The sequence below is a fragment of the Oreochromis aureus genome, linkage group 7 (genome assembly GCF_013358895.1).
Source record: "Oreochromis aureus strain Israel breed Guangdong linkage group 7, ZZ_aureus, whole genome shotgun sequence".
Lineage (NCBI taxonomy): Eukaryota > Metazoa > Chordata > Actinopteri > Cichliformes > Cichlidae > Oreochromis > Oreochromis aureus.
Genome location: NC_052948.1, coordinates 48,422,131 through 48,446,356, shown reverse-complemented (window position 1 = coordinate 48,446,356; position 24,226 = coordinate 48,422,131). Strand labels below are relative to the sequence as shown.

At 40.4% G+C, this 24,226-nt stretch overlaps 2 protein-coding genes across 2 annotated transcripts; both read left to right on the top strand.

Annotated features, from left to right (window-relative positions):
• The first annotated feature begins 288 nt into the window (after positions 1-288).
• gng10 (guanine nucleotide binding protein (G protein), gamma 10) lies at positions 289-2,432 on the top strand. Its single transcript, XM_031754624.2, has 3 exons — positions 289-513; positions 1,348-1,475; positions 1,565-2,432. The coding sequence occupies exons 1-2, from the start codon at positions 433-435 to the stop codon at positions 1,471-1,473; spliced, it is 207 nt and encodes a 68-aa protein (XP_031610484.1). The 5' UTR covers positions 289-432; the 3' UTR covers positions 1,474-1,475; positions 1,565-2,432.
• A 1,416-nt stretch (positions 2,433-3,848) lies between these two features.
• Positions 3,849-13,525, top strand: btc (betacellulin, epidermal growth factor family member). Its single transcript, XM_031754650.2, has 5 exons — positions 3,849-4,717; positions 5,343-5,450; positions 11,280-11,397; positions 11,706-11,852; positions 12,001-13,525. Exons 1-5 carry the CDS (start codon positions 4,678-4,680, stop codon positions 12,143-12,145), a joined length of 558 nt encoding a protein of 185 aa, XP_031610510.1. The 5' UTR covers positions 3,849-4,677; the 3' UTR covers positions 12,146-13,525.
• Positions 13,526-24,226: the final 10,701 nt, after the last annotated feature.

Genomic DNA, 24,226 nt, shown 5'->3' with positions numbered 1-24,226 from the left:
TTCCAGAAGTATTTGTGCTATATTTGAGAGAAGATTTATAAAACCATAATATTACTTCTGTGTTTTTTGGTTTTCAATTGTATTTCTAAGGAAACACACTAATAAAATGACTACAGTCTTTTTTGAATATACTAGTACTTTTAATCTGGGTGAATGGAGCTTGAATCCCCTTTTAAAATACAGCTCTAAAAGACTTTTCTATGAAGTCTCTAGTAGTAGTACAAAGGGAGGTCAGTGTGTTTGTATCTCTCCTTATTTCTTCAGCTGAGTGCACTGAGGTCATTTGGAAAGAAACCCAGCCACTCTGTTCCTGTCCAGCATTTGCTGCCCATTAGTGAAGGCAACTGCTGAGAGCAAAAGACTAAAGAGACGTCTTTTTCCCCCTTTTTCCTTCCCAAGGACATTTTCTCTCCCAAAACAATTACAAACAACATGACCTCCAATTCCAATTTATCCAACATGCGACGGCTGGTAGAACAACTGAAGCTTGAGGCCAGTGTGGAAAGAATCAAGGTAAAGCTGGCATCTTTACAGAACACGACTGCTTGCTTTCTACAAACTAGCTTTTGTTGATTGATGTAACTATTTTATTTAATGTGTACATTATGAATGTTGGTAAAGTGCAACTAGATTAATTTTGGAATTTAATTCTTTACTTCTATTTTATTTAAAACACTTAATGTACAGTATTACGCTACAGAAAAGTCACTCTGTATAGTTTCATAAATTTATAAATGCTTACATTAATATAACACACACCATTGATTAACCATTAAGTCAAAAAATGATTTTTAATGTAAAAGTCCAAAAAGTTCAGGATTTCTGCTTATAAATATAAGCCGGATTAGCTTTTTTTTTACCACTAAGTTCCAATTTATTGTTAATAATCTTAAGATTTGGGTTATTTACTGAGTGTTACTTAGTAAAAAAAATAAACTGAATAATCAATACACAATACAAAATATTTAGTGCCACCTCAATAATCTATAAAAGTATGTAACTATTTATAATTTTGTATTATTTATTGTATTACTATCATTGTATTCTGTATTATAAGCATTATATTATATTATAATGGCACATTTTTGCATCAGTGCTTTTAAAATTAACGGGAAATCTTATGAATGATTTATTGTTTAAATGAAGGAGTTTATTAATCCGTCAAATCTGCTGTTGTAAATGCTAATATACTCTGGGTGTCAGTTATAGATATAACAAGTTTTTGGTTTTGCACAACCCAGGAACCAAAAAGCCTGCACTTGAATTGTTTTTTTTTAAATCCTTTCAAAGAATATGTGAGTAACAGAGTTGTACCATCTGAGTGTATTTCTCTGTTTCTGCTTCCAGGTGTCCCAGGCAGCTGCAGAGCTCCAGCAGTATTGTCTGCAGAACGCAGGAAAAGACGCCTTGCTGGTTGGAGTCCCCACAGGCAGCAACCCTTTCAGAGAACCACGCTCTTGTGCCATAGTGTGAAGGTCAGGGTCCATAAAATGTGCAGCTTTGTAACGCCTATTATTACGCATAGATTTCAAATGTGGAATAAAACGTTTTGCACCTTTTGCAGTGGAAGACAAAGTGGATACAAGTGGCATCCCACTCAATGAAGATATTAATTTTTTTTATAGTTTTTTTTTATAGTGTAATAGATTTAAATTTCATGTTTTTCTAAAAATATTTTTACACAGTTTTGTAAATCATCTTTTTTTTTTTTTTTTGCCAAACACATTAAAGCATATCACGTGAACGTGCAGTCTTTTCAGTTTTTCTTTTAAATTGCTTTTACAAAGGTAGCCCTGTGAAAACGCCATTTCTGCACCAAACAGTCATACAGTGATTATCTGTAAAGTTTTCAAAGCGGATGTTTGTTGCTGAGCTCTAAATTATGCCTTGGAATCTCGTGGCGTCTGCGCTTCCTGATGTTCAGTCTAAGTCAGGAACACAGCCAGAGAGAGGAAACTGGGTCTTCCTGTTCAAAACTGCAAAGACAAAATGCCACTTTTCACTTATCCTTTGAGCTTTTTAAAACTTTTGGATGTTCCAGCTCAAGAGAATGCTTAGATAAAATAAAATAAATGAACTCTGTGCAGAAGGTGCTTTACAAACTATATAAAAACCATGTTGTTCATTGTATTTGTGTGCGACAGTTTACATAAGTCGTTTTCTGTTTAGTCAGTTTATTTGTATATTTTATTTTAAAACAGAACTTCTATTTTTTTTGATATGTCTAAATTGTTTAAGAAACTGTTTAATCCTCCTAAAACAAGCCTAGCCAGTCATGAGACAGCTCTGCTTTATCACTTCCTTTTCCTGTCACTGCATGGGCGAGTCTCAATAGCTCTCCTGTCATGATGCCTCCTTTGCTAGCAACCTTTGCTCTGCAAACAAGGCTTTAGCGGTTTCTGCAGATGCTGTAAATAAACTCCTAGTTCTCATTTCTCGTGTATCTTTGCAGTTTATTTAGCAGAAGTCTGGATTTCAGAGTGTCAGAGAAGAGGGATTTAAGACAGTATTGTCATATGTAAGCATGTATTTACAGTCAGGGTGTAAATATATGTTTATGTAAAAAAAATAAACAAAATAAAAATAAAATGGGTGTTAAGCACTGAGCTTTACAAGTGCTGGTAATTGGTTTATAGGTACACATACAGCCTCACAGCCTGGTGGGTTTTGCACTTAGGTGATGTCTTTCATCTTGTGCAAACAAACCAAAGCAAATGTTCTGCACATAATCTAATTTACAATAAATATATAAGTCTCTCTAATAGAATCCAAGACAAAACTCATAATGGACAAACCTCAGCTAATCAACATTTATTTTTCTCATAGTGAAGAAAGAAAGGACTAATTTAATCTAGCTACTGACTACAAGTTCATGTTTCCAGCTTAAACATCCAGTTTCAACTGATTTTAAGGTGGCAAGGTGGTGAAGCGCTATGCCTTCACAGGATGAAGGCTCCTAGTTTGAATCTTAGCTGGAGCTTTTCTGTATGGAGTTAGCATCCTCTCCTTGTGCCTGCATGGATGCACTACTCCGCCTTCCTCCCATGTCCAAAGACATGCCTGTTAGGTTAATTGGTGAGTTTAAACTGTATGTGATAAAAGGAGTTAAAGTGTGGCGAGTATGGCATGAGTATCATGATAACTTTGAGATTTTAATGATTTTGATGAACTATTCTTTTTTTCCCCAATGTAGAATGGTTGTGCAGCATTACACATCTTTAATGACTTTAACAAAAACAAGAAATGGGTGCACAAGTTTGAATTGATTTTGGATTTTCTTTAATCCATACAGGGTCATAGTTATGCATATAGATTTAAACATATAGAGTGAGGAACATAAATATTTGAACACCCTGCGATCATGAAATTATGGAGGGGTCTGAAATTCACATTGTAGGTGTATTCCCACTGTGTGAGACAGCATTTAAACTAATACTTACAATCACATTGTATGATTTTTAAAGACATTATTTGTATAGCACTGCTGCACATAAGTATTAGAACACCCGGCAATCAGCAAGAATTGTGGCTCTCAAAGACCTGTTACTATGTGTCTACTCCACCTCTACTCCACCTCTACTCCACTTATTAATGTATGGAAAAGTGTGAAATTACACCATCTACTGGTCAGGTTTAGAGTTTACAAAAGTATGGAAGGGAGAGCCTTCAGCTACTGGGCCTCTCTCCTGTGAACAGCTGTGCTTTGAGACACCCTTTCCACTTTTAAAAATTAGAAATAAAACTTTCCATTTTCATAAAGCTGATAGTTAGGCTTGGATCATGTGACCTTAAAGCTATGCTATTTGATAAGCCGAGGCTGCCGAGGGACTTCCCATGATGCATTGAGTGGTTCTTCACCACTCCTATTTTCTTTTTAATCTCTTTACTCTATTTTTTCTTCCAAAGTTTTCACCTAAAAGTAGTAAAATGACTAAATGAAATGGTGTAAATGAAGTTTAAAGTGTAAGTAAAAGGAGGTTGCTACAACCATTTAAACTTCTGCATTAAACTTTATTTCACTTTCCTTAAACTCTCCAGGAATCAGTGCAGACCTACGAGGAATCCAGCTGTTCCAGCCATCTATTTTACTATCAGATTTTATCACCTACCCATCCACCTACATTTATCTGCTTTCTGTTCCAGGGAATGTGGGACGGACAGTGGAATGGAAAATTAAAAATAGAATCTAAAGTCCTTTTAAGCTAAACCGGTGCCACGTATTGTCAATGAATGCTCCACCTGTCATTTCATTCTTAAGAAAGCAAACCTCAGGTATAAAGGCAAACTTGTTCTCTAAAGAGAAAATAAACAGAATAGCTTGAATGGAGTTGTCTTCTCCTTTAAAGGTATGGGCGGGGATCGGAGTTGGGTTTCAGTGCCGCCTCCTTTTTTCTGTTCTCACACCCAGCAGCTCAGGCCAGTCACAGAAGAGTCAGCGAGCTTTGGACTGGGTTTGTGTGCTTTGGTTATAGCTTCAAGCTTTCCCGGTTGATTATGAAATTAGCCACCATCAATGAAGAACCACAATACGACACACCACTGGGGAACTTCCACAGCCTTTCCACACCTTTTTCAAAGGTCGCTGACCCCTGAAAAAGGACTGAACCAGTTTGACTTTTGTTTGTTAATGAAACTGAACTTTAATATACTGGATGAAAACTTTTATCAAGTGGGGAGATGGCCAAAGTGTACAGACTCTATGTAGGAATAGTAATAGGTAAGATCTTTTCTCTTGTTCACCTTTCTTTCTCATTGTCCATAAGCAGAAGGCTAAAAACCCAAAATGATAACATTAAAATGATATGTAAATATTTCTTATTTTAAATGCATGTCCTGTACTGTTCCAGTTTTCTTCTCATATATAGTTTTTAAAATGTCATTTGAATAGCTCTATGTTGTTTTGACTGGTATTAAAACCATGTGTTATCAAAATAATGGAGCCAAAACAGGTTTACGGGCAATTCCCAGCTGAGCAGCTTGTGGAATAATTGTACTTGTACAATAAGCTTCACTTGTGGTTAATGATTAAATGAAGAGCTCATGCACAAGGAATGTGCATCTTCTGTGATCATTAATCATCATCAAATCAGGCTTCCCTCAAAATCAGGTTTGGAAACTGTTTGTGACATTGTCCTTTCTATAGGTTTATATATTAAATAAACAATTATTTGCCAATACAGTCACCAGGAAAAGTAATACAGGATGTTTATAGAGTAGTAAAGGTCCTGTCATCTCTTATCCAGATCCTGTAAGTGCAATGCGGCTAAACACTGGTTAAAATGTGCATGTGTAAGTACGTTGGTTGTGTGTGATTGGCTTTTTGTTTGTGCTCCTGGCTGCAGCTCTGGCCTTATGCAAATACTGCCTGGCAGAGTGGAATGCCACAGACGTGCCTCCCACTGGAACTGTGTCCGACTGTCATCTCCATGGCAACAGAGACAATTGCACAGGTAGATATGGAAAGGTGGTGCAGGGGGCGTTTCCGTGACGGTATCATAACTGCTTCTTTGGTTTGACTTTTTCAGTAGTAGAAGTAGTAGGACAGATGTTGGTATGAAACATATACACACTTGGATAAGTATGTTATAAGTACATTGTTGAGGAGTCACAATATACAATACACAATATAAAATGTATCAACCCTTAGTACAGAGGTATTGTCAACAACCTCTGCTGGGTAATTTCTGTAATTAAGCAAATTTTAACTGCAGTCTCATCATTGTTAGATGGATGTTTTGGGAAATAAACCACTAGATAAGACCCATAACATGGGTGTTGTATTTTATATGGGATTAAGTACAATAGCACAAAATTCAAACCACCAATATTTTCTTATCTTGTACTATTAACTACTGTAACTATACTCAACAACAATGGTAGTCTCCTACCATTCCTGGTGTAGTGACACCTTTTTGTTAAATAATATACTGCATAGTATTTTCAGTATGAGAGTCAAGGTTAGTTAGTTAGGTAAATTAACTAAAAGTAAACTAAAGACTAAAACTACATGTGAAAAAAGCATTTTCGGTAGCTAAAATCTAATATATATATATTCTTTTGGAAAAATGAAGATTAATTTAGAACTTGGGAAACTAACTAAAATAAAAAATATAGAGGAATTATGCTTAGTTTTAGTATTTGTTGGTAAAAGTTTTTATTACGACTTTGCTGATAAGGCATTGATGGACATGTTTATTGACACTGTGGATATCTATAAGACTGTATGTGAACTTCTTCAAGAAAGTTCAGAGTTTTTATTGTAATACCTTTACTGATTTCCTTATATCTTGCATCTGAATTATGCTCTCTATACAACACTGATTAAAAAAAGACTAAAATTTACACTTTCACTCTAGAAACTAAACTGAATATAAAACAAAGACTCAAAATAAAATTAAAATAAAAACTGACTATATAATGGAAAAGCTCTAATCAGAGTCCAAATTAATAGTTTGAAAAGAATTGAAATTAATAGATTCTATTTAAGATTTGAAATGAAAACACTGACTTTATGTTTGTATAGCTATAAAACAATCATCGTTGTTTAGCTAAGGTGTGGAGAAAGCGCAGAAACAGGTTGAAACACACTATTTAGCACCGCTTTTCACTTTGATTTGTGATTTTTTTTTAAAAAGACGTGGTATTTTAATTTGTGAGTTTCATAGGGTCTAAAGACTTGTTCAGGCTAGCTATGTCCCCTTTTCCACAGTTTTTGCTAAGCTAACCAGCAGCTAGTGTTAGCTTTATAGCTCACAAAGTGACAGTGGTATCGATTGCCCCATCTCGGCTAACTCTTGGCAAGAAAGCAAATAAAGCTACTTCCCAAACTATCTCTTTAAACTTTGTAACATGAGATTTTTCCTTTCAGCATTGAGGTCATGACAGCAAACTGGGTCTCGTGTTTCAGCTAACAAGTGAAGCGCTCTCATTGATGTCACAGCACTATTGTTTTACAAGCTCAATATTCAAAGATAATGTCATGAGAGCCGCTTGTAAAGATAGCGGTAGTCAGAAGAAGTGTTATGTGAAACTGGTGGTCAGAAGTTCATCTCCATGGCTAACCAGCAGCTGTCAGGGTGTGTTGTATCATGTGTGTGTGTGATAGAGAAAAAGGAGAGGACAAAAACATAAAACCATTTCATTTTGTAAAGAATTTTAATGAAACAACTTGATTTCCAAAACATTTGGGATGAATAAAAACAGGATGATGTCAAATCTCACAACAGAACATAGAAAATTGATCACATCTTTTAACTGAAATATTTTACTACTACGTGAAAAATATGAGCTCATTTTGAATTTAATGGCAACAACATGTCTTAAAAAAGTTGTCATGAGGGCAACACAAGGCCAGAAAAGTAAGTGGTAAAAAAAACACCTGGAGGAACATTTTATAACTAATTAGGTTAACTGGCAATAGGTCACCAACACGATAACATTTTTAAAAAGAGCCTCTTAGAAAAGCAGAGTTTCTCTGAAGTAAAGTTGGGCAGAGGTTCACCAATCCGCAAAATAAATGTGGAATGTGGAACGATTTTAGAATAATATGTCTCAAAGCAAAATTGCGAAGACTTTTAATATCTCATCATCTACGGTAATAATATCATAATATCATCAAAATATTCCGAGAATCTGGAGAAATCTCTGTACGTAAGTGACAAGGCTAAAAATCAGTATGCATTAAAAGCAGGTATGATTCTGGCAGGAACGTTTTGGCACGGACTCAGGAGCACTTCAATACATCAATGTTTGCGAACACAGTTCACCGTGCCAACTACAAATGCTCTGTCATGCAAAGAAAAAGCCATGAACATGATCCGGAAATGCTGCCTGAGCCAAAGCTCATTTAAAATGAGGGCAAGTGGAAAACGGTTTTGTCGTCAGACAAACTAAAATTTGAAATTCTTTTTGTAAAACAGGATCATCGTGTCCTCTGGATTAAGGAGGACAAAGACAATCTGGTTATGATCAACATTCAGGTCAAAAGTCTCCAAAGCAAAGCCTAACCCTAACCCCAAGGCCAATAAGTATCATGGTAGAAGAATCCAGGGGCTAAACTGGCTTGCAGTCCAGATCTTTCACCAGTTGAATCCATTTGATGCATCATGAAATGGAAAATAAGAAGAGTCAGGACTGTTGAGCAGCTATAATTTCATATCAGATAAAAATGGGAAAAAAAATTCCTTTCTCAAAAGTCTTGCAATTGTTTGCAGACTGTTGTTAAACATGGCCGAGTCCCAGCTTTCTAAAGACATGTTGCTGCCATCAAATTCAACATGAGCGAAACTTTTTCTTAAAGGATTTTCGGTTTATATATTTGATATGTTTTCTATGTTCTATCATGAATAAAATATAGAATAAGCAGATTTGCAAATCATCATATTCAGTTGTTACTGACATGTTGCACAGCATCCCAACTCTTCTGGAGCTTAGGTTGTACAGACACGTGCCTAATGAGATCTCGATGACACCAGGCCTTTCCTGGCATGCATTGCACAGTTCTTCAGTGGATCGTGTTACAAACAGTCTATATATACACACATCATGCCATGCCAGAAGGTGAGGGTGTACATCAAAGAAGATCATGACACAGTTACAGAAATAGACGTTTGGAGAAATGAGCTCATTTGCTTTTGGTACATTTGTTCATTTAGACAAGGTGACTGATAGAACTCCATTAGGCCTATATACTAGAATGAGGCTGCACATAAAGAAAATCTTTTTGTGTTAGCCATACACTGTAGGCAATATGAAAGACAGAAATCTGAAAAGCAGCGGGGGCTCTAACTTGAACTTGGTCTTGCTATCTTTTGAGAAATTAGCTCAAAAGTATTTGAAGTAGAGACTGAGCTGATTAGGTAATGATACAGCTTATTCTTAGAAGTTGTTTTAGTGCAACCAATACCTGAAATCAAGGACAGCACATGGCACTAGGACTTCTCAGGGGTAACCATTTTATTGGAACCATAATTTACGAAATAAACATCAGGCTGTATTGAAGAAGGCTTTAAAACATTGAGTCCCTTAAGAAAATGTTTTCCAAAATCAAGCATAGGATAATTTACTCAAAGACTTCTCTACAATCTGATTTCTTTTGGCAGTCACAATAGTACAGTGGCCCCTAGAGACAAAGCACGTACAAACTCCAAAACACTTACAAACTCCAAAACACATGCAAACTCCAAAACACTTACAAATTCCAAAACACATGCAAACTCCAAAACACGTACAAACTCCAAAACTCGTGCAAATTTCAAAGCACATGCAAATTCCAAAACACGTGCAAACTCCAAAACACGTGCAAACTCCAAAACACGTGCAAATTCCAAAGCACGTGCAAATTCCAAAACACATGCAAACTCCAAAACACGTACAAACTCCAAAACTTGTGCAAATTCCAAAGCACGTGCAAATTCCAAAACACGTGCAAACTCCAAAACACGTGCAAATTCCAAAGCACGTGCAAATTCCAAAACACATGCAAACTCCAAAACACGTACAAACTCCAAAACTCGTGCAAATTCCAAAACACGTGCAAACTCCAAAACACGTGCAAATTCCAAAACACGTGCAAGCTCATAATATATATAAGTGTGGTTGTTCTATCCTTGCAGGTTTTTCTGCCGGTATCCAACTCCATGGGCGTTTATCAATATGCGTACTTGTGCGTACTTGCGTTCTCGTGTACTCGTGATACGTCATCAGTCGGAGACCAAGTACTGTTCCAATTGAAATGCGCATCAAGCCGAGAACGCGAAAAAAGTCCCGGATGTGTTCTCGCTCCGCCCGTTTTATCGAGCATGCATCGGTGTGGACTTGGTACAGCTAAATATCCCAGAATGCATTTCGTCCAGAACAGCGGACTCCCGGCACATCGTTTTCAACCCCCCCCCCCCCTTCCCCACCCGCGGTCTTTTCACTACTCAGGTTAAAGAAACCCCACCAGCTGTCTATCGTATTGAGTGTCCACTAAAATAAAAATAAAAGCGTTCTAACATCTCACCTGCTTGTTTTTATTAAGGTATGTACACGTATGTACATGTACACTATTTTTATTAATAGAGGTTTCACTACTGAGGTTAAAAATGATATATAAGTCACTTAGATCACTTCTAAATGTTAATGTTTGGTTTATTTCAGTGTTTTATTTGTTCCTGAGTAAACCGGTTTGGCTGTGATTAAAGTTAAGCTTCATAACATGTTACTCACAGTTAAATTAGGAGGGGACGGCAGTAAAAACTCCGGACCTGTGACATCATCACGTACGCTGGTGTTCGGACTGTACAAATCACGAGTCCGTGCGCGTACTTGAGAATTGAGAAACGGCCCACGAGTCCGTGCTCGCGTTCTCGGCGGGTACGTACTCCCGTGCGTTCTCGGCGGGTACGTACTCACCGAGAACGCCAGTACGTACTCGCGTACTTGGGCATTGATAAACGGCCCATGTGTTTGCAACAAACTTGCCGTTTATTTTGCAAATCAAGCTCAACACTGCCCCTAGCGTCCTGGAGCACTTCTGTTGTGTTATGGAGTTTGCATGTGCTCCGGAGCTTGTACGTGCTTTGGTTTTTGTACGTGCTTTGGAATTTGTACGTGTTTTGGAGTTTGTACGTGCTTTGTCTCTAGGGGCCACCATACAAGAGTCTCCCCCATTAGAAAGAATGCAGGGTTAAGGCACTAACACATTGACTTCACTCAGTGTCTATATGCTCGACATATATATCTATCTGTTTTGTATACAATCAATGACAGTGACATTAGAATTTGATAAATGGTAATATTAATAACATTTTTTGTGCTTTACTTTTTCAAACCATAAACAAAAAAGTTTTTCGTTTTTTCTAAGCAAAGTTTATTTTTGACATGGCATAAGAAAATAGCTTTGATATGCAACATACATATTTTCCCCATAAGTACAGTTGGAGGACTCCATAGCTACATATAAGCATTTGAGTAGTTTTAAAAAGACAAGTAACAAGGGAACACAGTTCATCTATCTCAGGTTAAAGGGAACAAAATCCAGCTACCAGCCCAAGTTGTAGTTTTGGGAAGGCTTTCATAAGGGACTATTTTATGCCTAGTAATAGTGACGGGGTCATTGTTGATGGTCACAGACATTTTCATACAGTAGACTATTTTACCAAAACTGATTAAAACTATGCTTTATCTAGAACAACTGACAAATATCACTGTTTAATATCTGTATTTATGAGCTTCTATACGTGCTTGCAGGCAATGATTAAACTCCTCCCCTTTCCTCACATTTTACTCCTCCGAAGACACTATAGATACTGGACAGTCGAATGGGCACTTCTCAAAATGCCCAGAGGAACTTGAGCATTACTGCATCCATGGGGAGTGTCGTTACATTAAGGACCAGGATGCACCATCCTGCAGGTGAGGCGCAGATTTCCAAACCCTGTTTCCAAGTTGTGTAAAATGTAATTTAAACAAAACTCATTCTGCAAAATCTTTTAGCTGTGGAGCAGAGACAGTGACAGGAGACTGACAACAAGGACATTTATTTAAACAAACAACAGGGTGCAAAAGAAAGCCCTGTCATTTATGTTCCTACACGACAGTGGTTCCAGGGTTCCTTCCGAGCATGTTTAAAGAAGTAGATGAACAGATGCCTTGCAAGAAAAATGCACACAAAAGCAAGACAAAAATTACATTAGGAACACATTTTATGTTCTTTGCCGCAGGTGTCAGATCGGTTTCATTGGTTCCAGGTGTGAGTACCTAAACCTGGAGGGGCAGAAACAAGTCAAACAAGGAATCATAATTGCCTGTGCCATCGCAGGGCTTGTGCTATTAATTCTTCTTGTTGTTTTCATCTTCATCTGTTCACGGTAAGTCTTTGTGTACATGTGAGGGGCTAAATGAAATGTTTTTTCACCATTGTATGTAATGCATGTAAAGGATCAGAGTGTATGCCTGCTGCATACTGATGATTAGCTCTTGGCTCTTGATTGTTGGCCATGATTGTTTCTTTCTCAGTCGTAGGAGGAGATTGCAAAGCAACAGACGAAGGGAGGAACCAAGGAATGGGACGGAGAAGCTTGGCATGATGATGGACAGCAATGCAACAGGCTCAACTTTAAAGTCCGACTCAGCAGAGCAAGCCCTCACAAATTCTGTATGAGAACCTAGCTGAGGCACATGTCTGGGAATCGTTTATACATAAAAGAGGATAGCTGTCACCTTCGCTTAAGCTGTCAGAGGTCCGTGAACGGCACTGAGACCTTAAAGGAAGGGCGTTTATGGATAAAGTGCATCTGGTGGTGCACTTTATGGGAGTTTATACAGTTCCTTTTAACACTCTTCAAAGAAGTGTGAGAGCAAAGAAGATGCCTTCCAGGATTTATGATAAATATCAGTCGGGGAGCTGTGTTTAGCTGCTGGTGTGCTGGCACGGGAGATTTTTCCACTGCTGTGGAGGAACAGGCTCATCTAAGTGCTGCTAGGCTGCACCACACTAAATAAACTGTTGCTATCCTGGAAAAGGCTGTGACACCAGTTGGCAGTGATAACAGTTGATCCGGCTGACCAGATAGTGCGACACATGGACACTAAGACATGAAAGGAAAAGGACTTTACAAAGATACGGCACTCCATGAACTCCAGTAAACTCTTGTCATATGCACAAACCATTAGATGTATAGAAATCTTCAGAGTACTGCCAGCTGCTGTTTTAGTAGCTTTGTGTCATTTTTGTATTGCTCCTATTTGTTTACGGCTGGTTTTGCTTTAGTGTCACGTCACAAGATCAGAGTGTTTATTGTACAGGCACCAGTAAAATCAACAGTTATCACTTATTCAGCAATCCACAGAAATGAACTAACACCGAATATTGTTACTCAGAAACATTAGCAATGCAAGAAAAGCATGTATAAATATATATATATATATACAGTATGTATAAAATGCAGTTCTGGATTCTCCTGGTTTGGAGGAGGACAAGGAGAACTTGTGCTAAAGGCTGTTTTGATCTGTATATTTGGAGCCGAGAAGCCTCTGAGCTACAGAGGCTGAACAGCTGAGCCTGTGTGTGGAGGCTTGGCTTAACTAAAAGCGCTCCACTGTATGAGACAGTTTCCAAACTTGCTAGCCTTTCACTTTGGGGTTTTAATGTGTATCTGTATGTGTATGAACTCTAAATGTAGTCTGAAGAGAGTGAGGACAAAGTCAGAGAAGCTTGTTCTCATGTTTATATGTCACCTGTCAGTAAATGTGCCTCCTATGTGCACTGTGCATTTGCATTTGCTTCAGCCATTTTTTTCCAAATTGTCTTTTCGAATGAAACCGACACTATGCGGTGCTCTCTAAGAAATGGAACATGCCTTTACTCTGCAGGCTAATAAGTGTTCACAATCGCTGCTGACGTGCAAATTCCTGCAGATAACTGTATCTCTGTAACCTTTCATATGAAACTATTATTTCATCCTCCACAACACAGACTCTGGACTACATAAACAAGCATGCAAGACGTACCGCAGTCATATTAAATCGTAATTATGCTTCATTGCAGGTGGTTGTTATGTTGCTATGGTTCTGTAACTTGTGTCAGCAGTGTGATCCAAAAAATACCAGTGTGACAGCGAACATAACACACCATCATCCTTCGACATAAAAGGATGTAATCCTGCTGGCACAAACCTGCAGGATTACATCCCCAAATGGGAATTATCCTGTAACTGACTTTATCCTTAAAACCATCACAGCTTTGCATATGTCATGCACATGCACAGCAGCTATTACATGTATTATCCTAAAAGTATGCTAAAGGAACATGAGAGAGAGATTTCACTACATTCAAAATTATCTTAAGAGTTTAAAATTCACAATTTTGTCATCTTAGTAGAACCTTAAATGTCATGCACATTCTCTATTAGGTATCGACATGCTAAGCTATTATGTCCACGCTATTCTTAGAAGTGTTGTTTACAATATGGCAGATAGAGATGTCATACTGTTACACCAAGGAGGTCAGCTCAAACTAATAATTTGGGTGTCTGAAAATGCAGAGAGATGAATAAGAAGATTTATTTTATATTAAGAAGATTTACCCTCATGTCCGTCTGGTGAATGTGAATGTAAATGAATGCAGTTGGTCTGTACTTATTGGTGAGTTCTCACCATTTTGAGGAGGTCTGATAGTGTCCCACCCAGCGGAGCGCTTTTTGAGAATGATGATCTGCAGTCTTTTGTGTGGTGCCTCCTGTTTCGCTTCTGTGAAGGTCTCAAGGGCAATGTTGCTGATTATTGTCTAGATTTGAAGGTAAGTGTGCAGAAACTCACTGTGGTCCCTTATCTGCTGGAGGGGAGTAGGTGTACTAGAAATGGAAAATTTATAACGCAAAAACTTCTTCAGAGCTTCTCTGTCTCACGAAAAACAAAATAACTGAGATGACACATATGTTATGTTTTGCTCCAGTTGTCCACTAATAATTGCAGCTACACTGTGTGGTGCAGATTGATGATCTGTTTATGCCTTTGACAGCACTGTGGTGCATACAGTTAGGTTCAGACAGTCATCTGCTGCCAATATATTCACATTATTTCAACAGACTTCATGTATTTGATGCATAAAGGCTTCTTTATCTTAGGCTCAACTCTATCCAGTTCTACTGACTCTATACCAGACACTGGATGAGAGGTGTGGTATAGACACCCCAAACATGTATTGTCACACCAAGGAGCCACTTCATAATCACCAGTTAACCGGACAAGCAAGTCTTTGGACAAGTTGAAACCTAGAGCCTTCATACTGTGAGGCATCTGACACAAGCACGGGTTCAGGTCAGTTTTAGTTCTATAGTGCCAAATTACAACCACACTCACCTCAAGGTGCTTTAAAGTGTAAGGTAAAGACCCTACAATAATAGGAAGAAAACCCCAACAGTCAGAAAAAACCTATGAGCAAGCATTTGGCGACAGTGGGAAGAAACACTAAGAAACCTCTGGTGGAACCACACTCAGGGAGGGGCGAACCATCCACCATGACTGGTTGGGAGGGAGACAGGACAAAAGACACACTGTTGAACTGAGGCAGAGATTAATCATAATAATAACTAATAATTAAATGCAAAGTGATGTAAAAACCCAGGTTGAAAAGAGTTGGGTGAAGAAGAAACACTCAGTGTATCATGGGATGCTCCCAGCAAGCTAGATCTATTTCAGCATAACAACAGGAGGGTTCAGGGATGCCTCATCCAGCCCTAATTATTAGCTTTATCAAAAAGGTCATTTTTAATATAATCTTAAAGATAGAGTGAGTGTCTGTCTACTGAATCATACCAGTCTGGGAGCTGGTTCCACAGAAGAGAAGCTAGTGTGGGAGAAATATGCTCTCTCATTCTAGTCCCTATCAATAGGCTTTTAATGTCTTGTTGTTATACAAGCCAGAGAGAAGTAACTGCTGACCTTGGCCAAATGGCCTTGGTCCCTGTTGATGCAACGGCTATACCTTTCTCAAGGTCCTCGCGTGACCAGGAGTCTACACCACTGTGTTGCACAACTAATCTAACTACACCATCAAGTTAGATAGTCAGCATTGACCCCCAAGCTGAGCAATGTCTTCTGTGAGAGCTTATAAATGATTTTTTTTTCCATCTGTGTACTCTGTGTTTTGTCATAGTTGATTCCAAGATAAATGAACTGTAATTTACTGTATCTAGCACTTTTTATACTACCAGCCTCATCCACAGGCAGATTTTTACACACACTGACCCATCCATGCAAATCTACCCCGATTTGCATGGATGGGTCAGAAAGGGGAGATGGAATTGCCAACCCCGTGAACAGCTGACAACTCACGCTAAATACTGTTGCGCTAATACTTTACGTCTGCATCTCTGGAAGATCGTTTCTGTATGAAGAAAAACTGGTCTAACCAAACTTTAACGATACTTGGCACGTCATATTAAAACAAGGAATCTCAATGACATGAAACAGATGTCATGTTACAAAACTAATCCTTTTAGAATGCCAACTCTTTTTTGCCTTTTTTGTGTACTTCCTGTTAACATACCTGCTGGCGCTTGCTTTGTTTCTCTGTGTTGTGCGCATAAGTCACGTTCCTTTCACGTCATCAGAGATGGGAGGGACGTCACAACTGAGTCGACCATGTTGCAGGAATAGCAGTTGAAAACAAAACAGGCTATTAGGTCATCACTACCACTACCTGGAGTACAATGCAATGCCTTTTTTTCTCTTTGTACTTTAAAACACCACAACAGTACATTTGTGGATAGAGCCTGGTCGATGCTTTTTTTTTTTTAAGCAAATCACAAATAAACAAAGGTGGCAGTACAGATTACAAGCTCTGATGTTTTACATACTACTTATAGCATTTGGACTGTGAAGTCAGGGTGGACTGCAGTAATACACTTTATATGAACACTGTATATAGAAATTGCATGCAGCCATCCCAGCAAAGACGCCCTCTTGGGGCCCATGTGGAGCTACTGTGAACAGACCTACATTTCACAGTGGGCAGCCCACTGTGTAATGTAGAGCCTAGGTCCAGATTGGCCCCAGTGGGGCAGCTCATGGCGTGGGCTGACTGTGGGTTGCTCACACTAAGCAGACAGGGACCCATTATAAATGTGCAGCATGTCCACAGTATACCCACATTAGAGGAGTGCCTACCCCAGTGCGGTCCCCTGATGTGCCTCATGGTACGTTAGTACCACCAGTTAGTATGCAGTGTGGACCAGAATGTTGCTCAAAAAACAAAACAAAAAAAGCTGCTGCCATTTTCACAAGGAATTGAAACATCAGTTAGCTCCACATATTAGATTTGGCACATTTTTACACTAGCCCCAAGGGATTTGTGTCTACTCCAAGGCTTGGAACAGGGATCTTTCACTTGTTAAGCAAATGTGTAAAACTGCTACATCATCTAAAAGAAGGAAAGAAAGATAGAAAACAACCCTTAAATCCTATCAAAAGCATCAGTCTGACTTAGAAAATGAAATACAGCCTGATAACTTTCCAAGGTACCAACAAACGATGGTATGGTACAGTTTAATGGGTCAAAGTAGGAAAGCTGAAGCCTAGAGACACTTATTGACTTCAGCTGCTGTGTCTAGACACCTGTCAATCAAAGCAGCCATGAACCAAACTCCATTATCCAAAAGCCCACCCCATTCCAGCTCTCCACAGACATTCTTTTGTTTTTTGTTTTTTTCATACCAGGCTGTAAACATACTTTTTAGTGCAGTAAAAAGTAAAGCTGACCATTTTAACACGGGACTTTTTATTGACTGACTCACTTTTGTGGAACCAGCCTCAGGTGACTGGTTGGTGTATAGGTGTGATTGGTTGCGCAATCTTCTCAGCTGCTGTAGTTTGCTGGACTTCTCACGATGCCATGATTAAGCCCCATGAATCTCTGTTATCAGTGATTTGTTTTGGTCACAGTCAGTTTGAATTTGATCATGTGAAAAAAGGTCTCGGTTGCAGGTGGAGACAAGACTGACTTGTTCTTGGCTTCTGCTACAGTGAAATGCTTTGCCTAGGATGTCTGAAAAGTGGGCTAATTCTCACATTTTTATCCACATAAATGAAATCAACTGATTAATAAGCACTAAAAATACTCTGAACACCAATCACACTGTGAAAAAAATGTCTGTGTAAATCTCTGCTAGACTTTGTTGACAGTGAAAGTTTAGGATCTTTGACCTAATTTCATTGGGCCAGAGCACCCGGCTGACTTCAAAAGTGCGAGAGCCGTGGTATGCTGGAGTTTCTATATGAGGGGTGTGTCTGTTGTACTGAGAAATGAATGTGATAAGAGAGACAGAAACCTGCCAAACTGTTGTAGATGTTTAATTTGTTAGAGAGGCAGTAAAAACCTCTTTCATAAACAACACCTTAAATGACTGTGCCTGTTTATTTCCGGTGGACATTAGACCTTTGATGAAATACAACTACAAGCCTATCTCGATTCACTCTCCACCATGACTGCTATCAGCTCCATCTGTTCTCTGGTATTTCTGCCAGCTATAGGGGCTCCAACAGCTGTGCTGTGACTCCCAAACACCGGATGCCACTTAAATCAGCATTGGAAGCAAGCTTGGGGAGTTGTTCAGGAAGAGTTACTGGGCTTTGGATCCTCCCACTTTTCCAACCAGCTTGTGTTCAGCTGCTGTAGGTCCTAATAATGCCACTGGAGGTCAGCAGAGCACAACCACATTTAAATTAATAAACATAATTCAGTAAGTCATCATTATGCTCACAAACCTCTGCATACTCAGCAAGAGACTCAAAACTGAATGATGTGACAATTCTAAATGTGTGCATACACACTTTGTAAGGGCTGCAGTAGAAAAGTATGTGATCTGGAAGGCAGTTCTAAATCTTTACATTAAATACATGAGTTTTACAGTACTACGCCTGTATGTCCTTAACTTTATTCCAGTTTAACGCTGGTTCATATTTGATCTGCTATATTTGAGAAGAAAATATTTTACTTTTTGTTTTTCACCAGTGACACTTAACGTAGAGCCAGTGGGTAAATCAGAACTTTGAATTCTTTTAAATTCAATCTCCTTCTTCTCCTTTCAGCTGTTCCCTTTAGCGGTCGTCACAGCAGCTCATCTGCTTTCATATGACTGTGTACCTAGTCTGTCACGCCAACCCTCCACATGTCATCCTTCGCCACGTCCATAATTCTTCTCTGAGTTTTTCTTTTTTTCTAGCTGTTTTGTGAAGATATTTCTAAAACAAGGTGGAAACTAGTGGGAAGGCAGGCAGTTGTGATTAAAACAGCAAAGATTTTCCCTCTCACGCAGCTTTTATTTGTATTTTATCCTCAGTGCCGTGGAGGTTCACAGCGTGTCCTATACATTGGTTTCCTCAGAAGATTTTTGGCTTATCAGATCGAGACAAAGAGCAAATGTTCACTGAAAGCAGAGTACCTCTGGGATTTAGACAGTCTAATCTTTCATTTAGACTCCCATAATGAACCCTGTCCACCTGGCTTTATGGATAATGTAAAGAAAATTCCTTCATCATTGTTGATGATAGCTCATTTCACCCCCTTGATCCTGTGTGTCTTATCAAATGAAAGTGCAGCTTGAACAGGTTAACTTACTGCTGGAATTGATAAGCCATATGTCAATTATTAATGAGCCATTCCAGTTTTCTCTGAGGCCCCACGCTGCCAACAAATAAAAAAAAACCCCAAGAAAACGTGGTTGCTGCAGGACCAAGAACATGAAGTAAACTCGAAGTATTACTGTGACTTGGCCTACGTGCCTCAAGTAGTCAGTTACTCACTGGCAATAACATTAAAGCACACAAAAAAAACAATAGCAAATTGTTTTCGAACCAAATCTCAGAAAACTAAATTGTTTTATTAAGTGCTTACGGCATGACGCTCACATATTCTCCACATTCCTGATGCACTGACTCTCTGTCTCTTTTGAGATTTTCTACACCATTACAGAGACACTCTTGCTCAAAATTTCATTTGCCTTCTTTCTCATGAGTCTCTTGAGAGTTTGCAGCCTTCCCTTGAACATGTATTGTTCTCAAAAACAGGCCAATAGAATCTGCATAGAATCTGTATAATAGAAAGTCTGTATAATGGTCTTTGTTATTCCTCTTGCTATCATTTGCTACAGCTGTATTGATTTATATATCCACATTAGTGTTGGCTCAAGGGCACCATGTGAAGTAAACACTGTGTAACAATGTGATGTAGTTTCCATGTATTAAATGTTTTTTTTTCTTGCCTTGAGCCGACAGATTGTTGTGTAATTTGGCAAATGGAGACCTTTCCTGACCTTTCTCTTGACTGTAACAGCCAAAGGGACGATTTCTACCTGGACTGGACTTTCTGTAAAAACCAAAGAATGTGAAGGTTATGCTCACTCTCAAGGCCTTGACTTAATGTCTTATTTATCTTCACTTACAGTCCCAATGGTGTGAAAGACTGTAGTTAAAGTTAGCTTAAAAATGTAGTGCACTAATGTCAAGCAGTCCTAGTGCTCCTAAACTCCACATGAGGTTAAGAACTAAAAGCTGATCTGGCTTCAGATTTTGTTTTCTTGGAATAAGAGATTAAACTTGGGTTGCATTAGGTTTTCTGCATTAGCAGCGGGTAAGTTGCTGTTAGATCACATTAAAACCAGTTTTATCAGGTGGTGCCCATCGAGCTAAATAGGAATATGTCCGACATAATGGAAAATGCTGGCAGTGAATCTGATTCATGGAGGCATGTTGGTTTGGTTAATTCAAATCTTACCTTTATGAAAAAAAGTTAAACAAATAAATAAAATAGGCGACTGGCGACCTGTCCAGGGTGTACCCCGCCTCTCGCCCTATGACAGCTGGGATAGGCTCCAGCGCCCCCCGCGACCCTGAAAAGGATAAGCGGAAGTGAATGGATGGATGGATGGATGGAGGAATAAACCCTAAACCAGATTAGCAATCTACAGGTGTCTTTTGGAATTGGACTGAGGCCACCTTCTCTAAAGGGTCTTCTTGGCCCTGTGGTTTTGGTGCGCGCTTAAGTCCAATTACCGTCTTCACACCTGCCCACGTGAACCGCACCAAGGCGGAAGACAAACCAGAAGTAGATTTAAATGGACCAGATAGCTACTACTACTACTGTGACACAGCCGTCGGTTCGTGAACTCCTATTATTAAACCTTAAGATGAACATTTTTTCATTACCGTCTTGATGTTTTAAAAACAGACATGGTGGAGCGAGGGATCTGCAGAAACCATATGCTCATTGGTTAATAACTTGTCAGTTAAGAGTCAGTGAGCATATCACTGACAATTAGGGTGATCAAAATATACAAAATGGATAATTTCTTAATCAGTATGTGTCACGGCTGGGGCAGCAGTCGTGTTGAGGAAAGGAGGACCCAAAATGCAAGCAGCCGACTGGTGATATGAGTGAGGGTTTATTTACAGGTGGCAGTGGCAGAACAGGCAGTGAGGAATGACAAATGACTAAAGAAACCTAAACTGGGAAAACTAAAGAGCAAACCTGAAGTCATATGAAACGGAGAATGCAGAGAGACGCAGATTAACGCAGAGATACACAGAAGAACGCAGAGATACGCAGACAAATGCAGACGAGCCGACAACAGGCACAGACTGACACCCACTATATATACACACACAAACAAGGAGACCAGGTAATGACATACAGGTGGGAGCACAGCTGATTCTAATACACAAGACAACCTGAGGAGACAAGCTGAACACGATGACAACAGACACCGACCTTCAGAATAAGACAGGAAATCCAGAACACGAACAGGGCACAAGGGGAGGACACAGAATACCAAATCAGAATACACACGAGGCACAAAATGAACTTCAAGGAAACACAAAACGCTGGGTCAAAATGACCCAGGATCACGACAGCACCCCCTCTCCAAGGGCTGGCTCCAGACAGCCCAAAACAAAAACAGACGACCAACCCAGGGCGGTCGGCGGGGGGTCCAGGACGGAGGGACCAACACCAAACAAAAGAAGCTCCAGCGAGTTACAGGAACTGTCCAAAACACAAACACTGGAGGTCAAGAATAGGGTCCCAAAACACAGTTCAGGAGGCCGGCCCAGAGGCTGGCAACTCAGGAGCCTAGAGCAATTCCTCTCCGGAGGCCGACCATGCGGAAGGCAGCGGTGGCGATGGGGAAACAGTTCAGGCGGCCGACCGTGCACACGGCAACGGTGGCGACGGGGAAACAGTTCAGGCGGCCGACCGTGCACACGGCAACGGCGGCGACGGGGAAACAGTTCAGGCGGCCGACCGTGCACACGGCAACGGCGGTGGCAGAGCAGGTCCGGAGGTTGGCTGCGAAGCCAGCGGTGGCGGCGTGTTCTTTCAGGAGGCCGCCCTCGACGGCCATGATGCCAGCTTAGAGGCCTGGAAAGCGGCCAACAAGGATGAGGTGGCACAGGGCGAGCTGGCTCTGACGGCAGTGTTGACGAGGCTGAGGCTGACTCGGAGGCTGCAGCCGGAGCTGGACCAGGCGAGGCAGGAACAGGTGCTGAAGCCGGACCAGGCGGCGAGGCAGGAACAGGTGCTGAAGCCGGACCAGGCGGCGAGGCAGGAACAGGTGCTGAGGCCGGACCAGGCAGCGAGGCAGGAACAGGTGCTGAGGCCGGACCAGGCGGCGAGGCAGGAACAGGTGCTGAGGCCGGACCAGGCGGCGAGGATGAAGGCTCGGAGGCTGCAGCTGGCGAGGATGAAGGCGTTGCGGGGGCTGGGCCAGGCGACGCTGAAGACGAAGCGGACTCGGAGGCTGGACCAGACGAGGATGAAGCCGGAGCTGGACCAGGCGACGGCGTGGGAGAAGCCGCTGCTGCAGGCGGCGTGGGAGCCGAAGACGGAGGCGCTGCAGGCGGCGGCATGGTGGATGAAGCTGTTGCTGCTGCTGGCAGCGTGGATGAAGCTGCTGCTGGAACAGCTGGTGGCAGGACGGGCTCCTCGGGCCCCCCAGCAGACGAGGAAGGAGGCTGGACGGGCTCCTCGGGCCCCCCAGCTGACGACGAAGGAGGCTGGAGCGGTCCCTCGGACCCTCCAGCTGACGAGTCAGGAGGCTGGACGGGCTCCTCGGGCCCTCCAGCTGACGACGAAGGAGGCTGGAGCGGTCCCTCGGACCCTCCAGCTGACGAGTCGGGAGGCTGTATGACCAAAAATGAGTCACTGAAGCCATGAATTTATGAGAAAAGAATGTTGCTATTGGCCCCTGGTGGCCTTTAAAAAGAATTCAGGCTTACAGGCACTTCTGCATTAGCTTCTCTTTTGAGACGCTGAAGCTACGCCCATCTTTTATATACAGTCTGGGGTTTGAAAAGCAAACTTGCTGGTGGAAACTTCTCAAATATATATATGTATTTTTTCTCAGCTGCTTTGTTTGATGAAGTTCGCCAAATAATATATTAAACATTTTGATACTTAGGCGCAGCAGAAAGAACATTTATTAATGCTGGACTGGATTGTGTCCAGTGCTATGTAATTTATTTATTTCTTTGTTTTTTCATTTGTGTTGAGATGAAACAAAACAATTTTCACTTCACCTCACATGCAAATATACAACAAGTGCTCTTTTTCTTTGCAAACTAGAATGTAAAAATAAATAAATAAAAATCTGAAGAGTACTCACTCCGATGCACAATAGCAGTCACTTCCACTCTGAAACATAATAGTCAGATACAGCAGGAATTCACTGTTAGTGAAAACACGTAGGATGAGACTGTCAGCAGTAAGAACGAGTCTGCTGCGATTCTGACAAAAGATCTAAAGATTCTTTACCACTGTGGATTACACAACGTAGGAAATGTGTCATGCTAGTGACACTGGCTTGTTCATTTCTAGAACTAAAACTTCATTTCGAAAGATTTTTGTGCAACTTTCTGAAGGTTAAATTTTGTTTTCTTTGAAGCTTAGATGAGCTGATGTGGGAACTTCAAAAATGTTGCAAAAAAATGTGACAAAATTGAGACTGCAAGGTGAACTCACAGAAGATCCTTTTTTTCATTTGTTTTTTGGAGTAATAGCTCACATTTTGAGTAATTTTTGTAGAAACAGGTACAGAATTGGTTGTTTATCCCCTCAGTGGCTACTTTGTGATAAAACGGGAAAAGAAGAGGTGAATTTGATACACAAGTTGATCCAAAAAACTGGCAATTATATCATAATTACTCTTTTTCTCTTTCAGCTGCATGTTGAACAGCTGTGAGGACCACTCTTGTGGCTCTTAATGTAGTGCAGGAATAATAGCAGGTTCCAGTGATATTTAAAGTTTATGTTGCCAAACGCGTGTCCTCGAAACTCCACACGATAGTGTGTTTTTGAAGGTTGTGCGACTGAATGATGAATGACATTCTCGTGTCACATGCACGCAGCATTAAGGCAGGTGACTCTCTGACTTTCAGGTTACTTGCGCATAAGGCTGTTCTGAAGTGGAATCAGTATAAAAGAAAAAAAGATCCATAATGAAAACACTGCTTTCAAGAAATCGTCTAAGCTTTTTTGTGTCTGACAATCGGTGTTTGTTTGTGTGTAGGATGTGTGCATGATACAGAGAGTGCGATATGAGGAAGAAGATGTTCCAGACGATCTGAAGATCCAAAAAAATTCATGCATAAAATAAAGACACTACAATTTTTTTAACGATTTATTTCCATTCTCTGAATTTTCTTGTCCGTGGAACACCCCTCCATCCCCCACCCTCCGCGTGGTATCTGC